The sequence below is a fragment of the Thunnus albacares genome, chromosome 18 (assembly GCF_914725855.1).
Source record: "Thunnus albacares chromosome 18, fThuAlb1.1, whole genome shotgun sequence".
Taxonomy (NCBI): Eukaryota; Metazoa; Chordata; class Actinopteri; order Scombriformes; family Scombridae; genus Thunnus; species Thunnus albacares.
In genome coordinates this window covers 10,837,352-10,849,476 of record NC_058123.1, presented here as the reverse complement: position 1 = coordinate 10,849,476, position 12,125 = coordinate 10,837,352, and the positions used below count along the sequence as shown (strand labels likewise).

Here is a 12,125-nt window from a genome sequence, read left to right as displayed (position 1 = left end):
ATATTGCTTTCTGAGTATCCTGCTTTTGCTTTGTCTGTCAAAACACTTTGTAAACTCTATTTTTAAAGGTGTTATATAAATAAAGTTATTGTCTTTATTATTTAAATGCTTCAAAAGCAGGAGGAGATTTCTTATTTAAAAAAAAACATTTGTGTAACTAATATTTTGCCAGCAGAATAATGCTGTTTACAGGATATTCAACCTTTTAGTCCTGCACAAAAATTTCCCAAAGCAATGTCACTATAAGTGAAGCTGCTAAGTACCTTATCTGGGCTGGTGGGTTGACACATGGAGGGGCGGGCTGTCCGAAACACAGACACCCCGCCCCGGCGATGATCGCATTGGTGGAGCCGGGTGCCAAAGCCGGAGGGTCCTGATCGGAGGGGTCTAGTGATTGGTTGTTGGGGTATGTGTGTGCAGGCAGCGCAGCCTGTCCGTTTGAATGTGCTGGGGACTGGAGGGGATCATTTCCATGGACCATCTGTCTCTCTGGCTGCCCACACAACAAAGAAGGACCCAGGATGGTGTTAGTACATGTTGGATATCTGGTTCTCCCCGTCTTCGGCTCAGTTAGAAATAGAGGTATGACTAGCTTTATTTATTTTTCTTAACCCTAACAATTTCTCGGCGTCTCGTCTTTTCTTTTTTTTTTTTTAAATGTCCACAAATGATGTAAACAGAGCTGACACCTGCTAGCAAAAAACAAGCCAGCGTAATAACAGCGAGTCTAGCCTGGATAACGTATTAGCTTGTCTTGCTAGCTGTAGCGTCGCGTCAATTTAGCCGAAATAAAAACCGTTAAAATGCCGTTAGTATAACTGAAGATACTTAATCTTATCAATGCTGTTTTCAACATTAATTGTAGGATATTTCAGGGCCTGTTAACCGCTACCAAAATGACTGCAGCTGTCAAACGGCAGCCCCTGCTTTGATCCTCGGTGCTGTCTAGTTTGTCTGTGGCTGCGCGGTGTTTACGTGCGTTTGCAGCAAAATGTGGACAGTCACCGCTTCCTCTTGTTAACGTTACCGAATTAGCAGTCGCTTAAAACAGCCAAATGTTTCAGCACAGCTTTTATTATTATTTTTAGCTAATAATATCCAGAGCTCGGTGTGTATTTAGCCATTGATTTATCCCAGCTGTAACCGAGGCGAAGCTGACAACATGACAAGCGTTTGTTTGCCCCCTTTGTGTGCAACTGGCATCGAGTCTGTTGAATTCAAGCGTTCATTTTTGAACGATTCAATCAGTTAGTTTCAACAATTTCTCCCTTTTTTAAAGACAGGTAGTGCAATGGCCGTTATCTCAAGATTAAAGGATATGGCTGGCTAGTGTAAATGGGCTTTAAAACGCTGCCCTAACCTTTAAAAATACATATATATATATATTTGTCGGATGGGAAGCATCAAACAAAACCTGCATATCAGTGGAAAATCTGAACAGCATGAAGGCGAATAAACACACTCGTTCAATCAGGCATAACAACAATAACATCACCCTCCATTGCAGTAGGCTTTCTGTGTTGATTATGTAATAATAATAGTAAAAAAAAAAAAAAAAAAAAAAGATGACGTGCATTGTTAAACTACATGCAGTAGCACCAATGATTTCATTGTGCTTTTATTTGTGTTCTTTTTTCCTGTTCCATAGTATCGAGGCTGGCTCCACATTCCGCATTTCTCAGACCTTTGTCCCCCTCCATTGTGTAGCTAACGATCATCTGCTGCTGTCTGCCGTAGCCTCTGCCTGTTCTCTGCATCTAGCTGTATTGTGAACCCCTTCTTCCTCATTTCCTCTTTCCATCTGAAGACGACATTGGCATTAAAAACCGAGTTCCCACTCATACCGTATCCTTCTGTGTAACAGACTAAAGAATAACACCTTCTGTAGAAAACAGTTTGTCTTTATTTAAACTGTCATGTTGCTCTTTAGTGAATAACCCATTGTAGCGTTTAGACTTTACTACAGACTTGTCATTGTGATTCTCCCATTCAGTGTGGATAGACTACATTCTGCTGTAAATTTCTGTAAAGTGGATACATTTTGATCCCCCCCTCCTTCCCCTACCCCCCGATTCGATTACAGCCAGACTTGATCGAACTCTTTGATTATTGTCTCCATCCCCTATTTGCAAAGGTGCATTGTACCAGCTTTTATTATCTATAAAGCAAAATGTATGATCACCTTCTCTAAATCATTTTTTGACCAATAATCCTCTTATCCTCACCAATTGGCCAATACCTGCAGCACTAAAATCACAATAATTTGTGTGATGTTATGCTCACTTTTGATGGTCCACTGCACCTGTTATAGTGGCGTATATAAACAGCTGGTCATAATCCTATCCATGTGTGAACGCCTTTGTTCCTGCTAGCTGAATTGATTCTTCATTCGGTCACCGTAAATTTGGCGAGACTCAGGTCTAATTCATCTTGCCATTTGAAAAATCCCCCCCCCCCCCCACCCCCTGTAATTTATCCACTGTCATGCACAGCCCCCCTTTTCAAGTCTCTCCTCCAGAATGCTATCCATTTTACAGGGATGTGTATATCCTGCACTGCTGTAGAACTCCTTTTTTAGAATCAAAATGTCTTTTTATTCTTTGGTTGTGGTTTTTCTACCTTATGTTCTTGTATTAGATCCTAATGCATGGTCATTTTTATACTTTTGTTTTTCCACATTGAACAGCAGATTCCAATGTAATCTTTGTGTAGAGATGTCCCTGCTGTACTGAAATGTGCTGTAAGCATACACATCTACTCATTGGATGCTGCTTCTGTTCTGTTAACCCTACAGAGAGCATGGTCGGGCCTTGCCTTTGGTCTTTATTTGCATGGTATTATTATGGTTATATAGGAGATATTACTCTTATTATTACTACTATCACACAGTGCCACACATACTAATATTTTCCAATAAAGACTGTAGTTTTCTTCCTAACCTTCAGTGTGCTTTTTGCTGATTTCCATGTGTTTCCCCCCTTCCTCCCTCCACAATGTGCTGTCACTGAGACGGTCCCCCCTCACTCTATATGTGCTCTCATTTTCTCAGCTGTCTTTGACAGAGTTTCTTCAAGTTGCTGCTCTGTTTACATTGGAGTAGGGGCAACCAAATTTTCTATCCATTCAAAAAAAAAAAAAAAAAAGCAAAAAAAAAAAAGCATGTTTATACTGAAACACACCGGCATTGATATTTAATGTTACATGCTGTCATTCCCTCCTAATCCATACACAGTTGTTTATAGGGCAAAACGTAGCCTCCCTCACATCCACTCATTGGTGTTCATTGGTGTTGAGTTAACTTTGGGTCAATTTTGGGTGATATGGATAAAATTCTCTATCATGGTATATATAAATTTGTATTGCATCTATATACACTCACTAAGCACTTTATTAGGAACACCTGTGTAATCTAATGTAATCCAATACAACAACTCTGCTATAGATTTTATTATTTATACATTTTCAGTTTTTGTTGACATTGTGAGAAAGGTGATAATTCTACTTCATGTTTATTACTGAGGTCATAGTGGGCGGTGATGGTGGTATAGTAGGGTTCATTATATTGAAAAGGGTTCGCCCCCCCTTGGGGTGGACAAAATATTAGGAACACTTCAAATGGTGATGTAATCCATTTTCTGTAAAACCCATTGAGAAAATGTATGGATAAAATAACCTCACAGTCATTTTGCTAATCCAGCAAATTGAATCCTACCTGACAAATCAAAGCACTTTCATCCAAACAGGGTAATAAGACACGGTATCAATGGTATGGCAAATGAATCGTCTCATGGTACATATATCACCATTATTGTCCAACTCTTCTTCAAGGTATTGACCAATATTGACGAGTGTCTAAACCCCTAAATCCCTCTTCATTACAAACATTAAACACTGGACTAAACTCCTCTCTTGGCTGCGCATCTCTCTCCTATGTTCTTTTCAAATGTGTAGCATAAAGGAAAAAAAATCGATTTTCAATCACCAAATGGCAACTATTATATCTGTAAAGTGTTTAATCTGTGTCTCTAACGATTTGACTTTTCCATCTTGTCTTTTTCCTGTTAAGAAGCAGAACAGACCTTGACACTTTTATACAAATAAACTCTTAAATTACAAAAAAAGCAGCATATTGCTGTTTAGTTTCATAATGTAAGAACAGATTCCTATAGTCATCCAGTCGCCTCTTTTGTAGCTTGTGACAACAGCATAATTAAACCTTATTTGGCTCACATTACATCACAAGTGCAGATAACGCTTTTGATTATTTATTGCAGGGAGTCAAACATTAAATGAAAGGCTTAGAGTTGACATTTTTGTAAGTAAATAACTAATATTCTACTTTATATTGTCTATGAAGTCGACACAATTACTGTATGTTTATATAAGTCCTACAGAATTACAGTATCTTGTTCCTAGGTTCTCATTTTTCTTTTAAATGTCTTTAAATTTAAAGCTTTTTAAAAGGTTTGCTCTCACTTAATGCATAAAAAGTCTTAAGATGGGGCAGTCAGTCACAACCTGCAGCAGAGGCTCTACTGTCATTCATTTCAAACATTTCACACCACATTTTAAATAGAAACTCAACTGTTTAAAGGATTTTAAAGTATGTGGGACTCCAACTGCTGTCCCATTCCTGTCACTTGAGCCTTACATCTGTCCTTAACGTCTTAAATAGAGTTATTTATGTGCAGACACAAGGTTTGACTTGAGACTCAGCAATTTTCTCCACACTTTTAAATAACACAACAGCTGTAATGCACATGTCCACAGTTGCTGTACTGCTGAAGCGTCACAATTTTTTGCTTTCCACTCAGCGCTATCCTTATTTGACCGATGTACAGCATCAAGGTCAGTGAGCGGAGTGCCGCCATCTAGAGCCATTGGTATGCAGATTTTCAGTCCAGCTGTACTACATACAGTAGAGGCTGATTTCATTCATTAGTCCCCGTCCCCCCCACCCACCCACCCACTCTGCTTGTGAGTGATGACAGTGATGTGCGGTGATATCAGCTGGCGTGGTGATGGGCTGCAAAGAAAAACCTGCATACACACAGCTCAGAGTGTCACATGATGGAAGAGCACTGGACGAGGCAGGAGACAGGATTATGGATAGAGAGATATGGAAGTGTGATTGTAAAGCTGCAGTGATGGGAGCAGGAGAGAGGAGGAGGAGGAAGGGGGGGGAGGGAGACAGGTTCGATGTCAGACTGCTGCAGTCGTGGGTGGGCGGGGCTTCCGGGCTGTCACTCACACTGGGACATCATGCCGCAGCCAGACCATGGGGGAGGGGCTGCCTGTGCAGCAGCTCAGGGGTGAGGAGAGGTGGATGGGAGTGTGTGTGTGTGTGTGTGTGTGTGTGTGTATGTGCTGTATGTGTGGATGGGTGGGGGTCCGCTCTGCACCAATCAGGCGTTTTATGGCAGTAAGTCAAAGCCGAAGCAGAGACAAAACAATACCAACATCAGGGCTGCTACTGCTGGCAGCACTGCAATATGTCAAATATTAATGTCAGCAGTTCATGCTGTGGAAGAGCCCAGAGACAAATAATTTGATATTTACTCAGAGCCTCATGCTGAGCCCAGTCTTACCGGGTCACAGGCCTCATACAAAAGGGATGTACAGTCTTTTACCAATCCAAACCACAAATCTGCCATTTCTGCTCTACTTCCTCAGCCAAATGTTGTTTTTCAGTTTGCTCATGGCTCTCAAGGTTCACTGGCTTCCCATGTCCCAAGGCTATATGCAACGAAGCACAGCAACAACCAAGCAAATGTGTCATATTAGCAATAATTAAATGCACAAAATGAAGATGTAGATACACATGTATTAAAGGGATGTTTTGGGATTTTTGTGTTTACATATAAAAACAAATTGCTGCTAGAAAAATGTTACTGATATGAAAATTTGTAACGTAGATATCAACTCAGTGAACCATTTACTGTTAATTAAATCTGGCAGCAAATGCTAAATATATCACAAACCATTAGTTAATAGCCAAATCCTCATCATATTAGACTTAAAGTGTCACTCCATATTATAACAAGTCCCGAATCAGCGTGAAAATGTTGACACCACAGTAGATAAAGACAATCATTTCCTCCAATATGCATAACTTAAAAGGACTGCACTTATTCCTGGATCATGGAAAAAACACAATACTTCAATATACACAGTGCACATCTCATCTTCCAGACCCTGCAGTCTGCCTCCTGGTCCACAAAGCTAGAAAGCTGTAATGGGAAGTCGAAGTAGCAACTGTTTGTCCCCGCCTAACCCTCCTTTCTCTAAGCTTGAAGTAATTCCTGCTGATTGTTTTGTGCAACTCGATACCGAAGTGATTCAGTGTGACTACCACACAATCTCATGTCTTGTCCACCTCTGATAGAAAGGGTGGGGGAAGGTAGATAGCTAGGTGGATAATCCCCAGTTCCTGTGGTGTCTGACTATTATCAGACAAGCAACAGAACCTAATGAGAACTCTACAGTTGAATGTTTGTTCCTTCAAACTACAGACATAGTATAGAGAGGCCAAATTCAATCCGTTCACTGGCGATGGACCGCAGACCCTCCTGGAAACGCCCCAGGCTCTTAGTGAAGATCCACCCTTCCTGCTGGCCGCACTATGGCAAGTGGAGAGGCAGGCCATTGGGCGCAATCTGTCTGTGGATTTAGGTGGTGCTCCACAGGGGTCTCAATGTCTGTGTCCTCCATCTGCTGTTTTGTCTGTCTCCTCTCTTCCTGTGTCAAGTCTCTCCTATCTTTATGTTCTGTCAGTGTGATTGGCAGTTGAATGTATTTTTTGTTTGTCGTATTTGTGTGTCCCTGTGTTGTTTTTGCAAATATGTAAGTATGTGTTCTTCACTGGTTTGTCTCTCTATGGTGTCTGTTTGAGTGAAAATAATCACAGGCTTATATGGCTCATTTCTGATCGCTTGCTTTTCTTTCTCCCAGGAGCACATTTCACCAGGCATCAACATAGCCATGCTACCTCCTGCCGACACTTTCACCTGGGTGCTCCTCAGGCGCCCATCTCAGCCGAGTTCCCTCTAGGACATGCCAGCCAGCCCCCTCAGAACGGCTTGGCCACCCACCTGCCTCCGGCACACCATCCGCCCCTCACTGCCCTGCCTGCAGCCCCTCAGTTCCAGGATGTGCCAGGGCCTCCATTCCTACCTCAGGCCTTACACCAGCAATACCTCATCCAGCAGCAGCTTCTTGAAGCGCAGCACCGCAGGATTCTCCCGCACTCCAGGTAGAAATACAACTGCATGCATATACGTACAGATAGACACAGAAAACCAAGCCAAACATGTTTATCTCATATTTATCTCATCCCTGTACACAGAAGAACCCAGGAGCGCATCCCCCTGAACCCTCACCGGCTGCGCTCAGGCTATGAGTACTCCCCTCCCCTCCATGTTCCCCAGCCAATGACACAGCAGCCGCGGTACCTGGCTGAAGGCACCGACTGGTGAGTTGCCGTCGGAGATTAACGAGAGTCCTGTGGAGACGAGAAATGACCCCTTGCTTTCATTTCTGCTCCCATCTGTCCGTCTGTCACATTGCCTAGCGTGGGTGATGATGTTGATTTAGTCGCCTGTCTGTCCGCCCACAGGGATCTCAGCGTAGATGCCGGCCTCCCTCACCACCAGTACCAGCTCCAGCAGCTCCCGCAACACTATCAGCATTACCTGGCCTCCCCTCGAATGCACCACTTCCCCAGGAACACTTCCTCTGCACAAGTGGTACGTTTGTCACAGACTAATTTGGACCATGTTGGAAATAAGTGTCAAATTAAGTAAAGGATGCTATTATTCTCACAAAATTGTCTCTTTATGCACTTCTGCCTACTGTGGTCCAAGACTACAAATACAGACTACTCCAAATACATATGACAGTAAATTGAGTATCTTCTGGTTTTGGACTGTTGATTGAACAAAACAAGCAAATTGAAGACATTGCAACACTGAGAAATTGTAGATTGCCTTTTTAAAACATTTTATAGATTAAAAGATAAATCAATTCATTGCAAATAGAAAAGCAATTTAGGTGTTACCCTATGGTTATGTGTTTTTGTTTCTAACAATGAATCAAGACAATGGAGAAAAACTATTTTACTACAAGTTTAACATTGCTGTAATATGATGACGACGTCTCTTTTGCAAGGTTGTGCATGAAATCAGAAACTACCCATACCCCCAACTGCACCTGTTGGCGCTGCAAAGTCTGAATCCTTCAAGGCACGCCACCGCCGTGCGAGAAAGTTATGAGGTAAATTTTAACCTCTAAATACATTTCAGATCATTTAAACTTTCTGTCAATGTACCCATCAGACCCAGGATCCTCTTGTTGCTAGGAAACAGTGCTAGCCCATCTGTATCTGCAATTAGTGTATTAGACAACTTGACCTTGAACTATTCTACTCTTTCTCTGTCTGTAGTTCCGCTTAGTAACTATTCTGGAGCTTTCAATCATATCGCATCATCACCTTTAGCAGATGGAGTTTCAAATTGCCAGTTTTTGAGCACTTTCTTGTCTTTATTAGCTTAAAATCTGAGGTTCATTCTTGAAAGTGGAAACAGCAGTTGACAAAACAATCTCACCTTTAAGTTGCCTTTCTATTACCAGTATTTTATTTTACTCTACTCTACACTTTTCTCAACTATTCGTCCACTTTGTCACCAGGAGTTGTTGCAGCTGGAGGACCGGCTGGGGAGTGTCAGCAGAGGCGCTGTTCAGACAACCATAGAGAGATTCACCTTCCCTCACAAATACAAAAAGGTAAAGAACAGTTATTAGTGAATGTTAAAACAGTCAGGTGCCCCCTACAAACACTGAAACAGGTTTCGATTGCTGTAATCATTCTACTTGCTCCTCCAAATACACTTGCAATGTAAGTGGTGGGGGACAAAGTCCTCGTTTTGAAGCAAAAATGTATTTAAAAGTTTTTCTGAAGATAATATGAAGCATCAGCAATCTGAGTTAGTCAAATAACATGAATATCTTCCACAGTTACAGTTAAATTCATTCCCTCTTCGTGTCTCGACGGACGGTGTTTCCTGTTCAGCTGCAGTGGAAGGAATGAGACAGAAAGAGGGAATTTGGCACTAAAAGGACTGTAACTTTGAAATATATTGGCTGGATATGACTAATTTGGACAACTAAAGCCTCATATTAGCCTCAAATGAATTTTAGATACATATTTGCACAGAAAGAAGACTGTGGATTCTGTCCCCTATCACTTACATTGAAAGTGCATTATGAGGGGATCTGTTAATGGCCAGTGTGAACATGAGGAATGATAACTGCAAGAAAAACATGTGTCAATGTGCATTTGGGCAGCTGAATATTGTTTTGGGGCAGACTTGAAAAATAGTGAACCTATCCTTTAATAACACATCTGCTGATTCACTTTGGGCTCTTATGGCTTTTTGACCTCACCCTTCGTCTCCCTGTAATCTCACCCGCTAACAGAGAAAGCCCTTGCAGCTGAAGATTGGGGAAGAGGAGGAAACAGATGTGGATGAGAAATGCACCATCTGTTTATCCATGCTGGAGGACGGAGAGGACGTCAGGTCAGGAATACTCTTTTACACTGTAACCCCAGAATCTAACGTTTACACTAAACATGGATTTACTTTAAGGGAGATTTCAAAAGCTTAAGCACTGTTAGAAACACATGAACATATGCTTAAAACCAAGTCGGGGGTGGGGGATAAAGAGGAAAGAGGGTCAGTTTACAGCACATGGAGTCTCAGCTGTCTGAGAGGCATGTAGGATTGATGACTCAACAGAAGTCGTCTCTGCATGCCTGGATGAACAAAATTATCTCCCTGTTGGTTTCAGAAGCTCTTTGCAGGCACATGAACTGTATGCACAATTCCCAATGTGAATCAGCATTGACCTTATGTCTCTCTGTCTTTCTGTCCTCCAGGAGATTGCCCTGCATGCACCTCTTCCACCAGGGCTGCGTGGACCAATGGCTGGCCACCAGCAGGAAGTGTCCAATCTGTCGAGTTGACATCGAAACACAGCTGAACCCTGACAGCTGATGAGATTTCACCTCCCCCCTTCCTTCTTGTCAATCACCCTCGTGTGGTTCCTGCTTTCTTCCACCCCGGCTTGCCGGCCCTCTTTCCCCTCATGTTGGGTGCTTTTGCCAAAATGTCTCCAGACTTCATGTGACATCATCACCCTTCTGACTCACGCTTTACTGAGCCAAGCCAGGATAACTAACTGCACGAGAGGCCGCAAGGGACTCTCTTTATATAGAAGCACATCCCTCTGGAAGCAAAAGACACGCAAATACACACACACACCACACAAACAAACACACACACACACACACACACACACACACACACACTCATGTACACAGGGTTTACTTGTAGCTTGCTGGTCATAAATGGGGTGTTGTTACTGTTGTGGTGTTGTACTGTAGGTAGCCCTGGGCTGTGTAGCATGTCCTTAAAGCCATGACTTAATGTCCTGAGAGTGGAAAACACAACCCCACACTGAGCTGGCTACTTTCTCTCTTTTCTCTCTCTTTCTATATACATATATATATATATATGAATATATATATATTTCTCTCTTTTCAAACTCCTTCAATCAAAATGAATATTCTGCCACACAAGAAAGCTTAACAGAAACTAAACGCTCTGATGCCATGTTTACCTAAAGATCATTTGTGGTCGTAGTAGAGTAGCAGTAACCAACAAGTGATATCTGGTGCACTGTTGCCTTCTTATCGATGGGCAAGCAAGCACCAGCTGAGTGTTTTAATTCTATCATGCAGCTTTGACATTTTGCAATACAGTTGTACATTTACCTTGGGTCGGTGTCCTGTGAGATGGTGTTACGTGAGTAGGTGTCTTTCACTGCCGCAGAAACCTGAACCCGGTGATGGAGTCGTCGTGTGTTCAAATTTAATATAGGTAGAAAGTGTTTTACCAAAATGCGTTTCATCATGGTGTCGCTTTGACCTGATGCGCAGGTTCACATGTGTGCTCCACCCTGCTGTGTGGACTTGCAGAATGTGTCTAACAAATGTGTGGATGTTCAAAAAGTGCAAAGGCGAGTGTGTTTCAAGGATTCGAGGCAACTCTTAAAGGATAATTGACTGTCTATATTTTTCTTACTGTCAACTAATCTCATGCAGAGCCAAACCAACAATTAACTGATCTACTTACAAGTATTGTGTGTGCAAAACCTGATATATCTTATTCCTCTAGTAGCGTAGACCTCTGTTGTTGTCCAAGGCCTATTAAAAATACGTCAGTGAGCCACACTGCTGCACTGGGTGACATGTTCCTTCACCACGAGGTGTTATGGCACATTAGTTTGTTTAGAAACAGCTTCACAGCAATCATAGTTTCAGTCTTGTTTTCAGAGTAGTTCCATGTACGGCAGACGCCACTGTGCAAGGGTGTTTCCATTTATAGAGCTTCGCTAGCTTGTTGTGCTACATATCATAACCTCTTGACTTTGTACTTTCTTCTCTGAGAAGTGTACAGTTCAGAAATGTACAGTCCAGGACAAAGTCAGGAGTTTGTGATATGTAGGACAACAAGCTAGCGGAGTTCTGTAAACGGAACTGTGTTCCTGCACATGCACAGTGGTATCTGCCTTACACAGAACTACTCTCTGGAGACTAAAAATGTGATTGCTGTTATTAGTTTTTGGAGGCATTTCTAAACAAACTAACATCCCCAAAATCTTCGTGGCGAAGAAATGTGTCATCCAGTGAAATGGTGTGACTTATTGATGTGTTTTTAATAGTTTCTGAACAACAACGGAGGTCTACGGCACAGAAGAATAAGATATATCAGGCTTTGGATTCTCAAACAATACTTGAAAGTAGATTGAGTCATTGTTGGTGTGGCTCTGCACATGAGATTTGTTGACAATAAGAAGAATATAGAAAATTGCCAGCCTTATCTTTTAACATAAACTTACTGTAGTTAGGTTACTAGCATGGCCACTGGAGTGCTTATACACCACAAAGCCAAAAAAAAAAAAGGAATGAAAAAAGGAAACTAACATGCACTGCAGAGTGAGGTAGGAGGAAGATTTAGCTGCCCTTGTACCTGTATCTTCATCTGGCGCTGGGCCAATGGCAGAAC

General features: G+C 42.1%; 1 protein-coding gene across 2 annotated transcripts; it reads left to right on the top strand.

Annotated features, from left to right (window-relative positions):
- Positions 1 to 233: 233 nt before the first annotated feature.
- Positions 234 to 10,281, top strand: rnf165a (ring finger protein 165a). 2 transcript variants are annotated; one of them, XM_044334273.1, is made up of 8 exons: positions 234 to 582; positions 6,952 to 7,252; positions 7,346 to 7,471; positions 7,616 to 7,745; positions 8,167 to 8,271; positions 8,686 to 8,781; positions 9,475 to 9,575; positions 9,935 to 10,281. In XM_044334273.1, exons 1-8 carry the CDS (start codon positions 522 to 524, stop codon positions 10,050 to 10,052), a joined length of 1,038 nt encoding a protein of 345 aa, XP_044190208.1. In that variant the 5' UTR covers positions 234 to 521; the 3' UTR covers positions 10,053 to 10,281. The 2 variants fall into 2 exon arrangements, with proteins under 2 accessions (XP_044190208.1, XP_044190207.1); XM_044334272.1 differs by lacking the exon at positions 234 to 582 and adding an exon at positions 5,223 to 6,625.
- The last annotated feature ends 1,844 nt before the right edge of the window (positions 10,282 to 12,125 follow it).

Excerpts from the sequence above, each read along its gene's own strand:
- rnf165a (XM_044334272.1), top strand. The coding sequence starts at position 6,490 with ATGTTTGTTCCTTCAAACTACAGACATAGTATAGAGAGGCCAAATTCA. Across the intron at positions 7,253-7,345 it reads AGGATTCTCCCGCACTCCAG|AAGAACCCAGGAGCGCATCC; the intron begins GTAGAAATACAA and ends CCCTGTACACAG. Across the intron at positions 7,746-8,166 it reads ACACTTCCTCTGCACAAGTG|GTTGTGCATGAAATCAGAAA; the intron begins GTACGTTTGTCA and ends CTCTTTTGCAAG.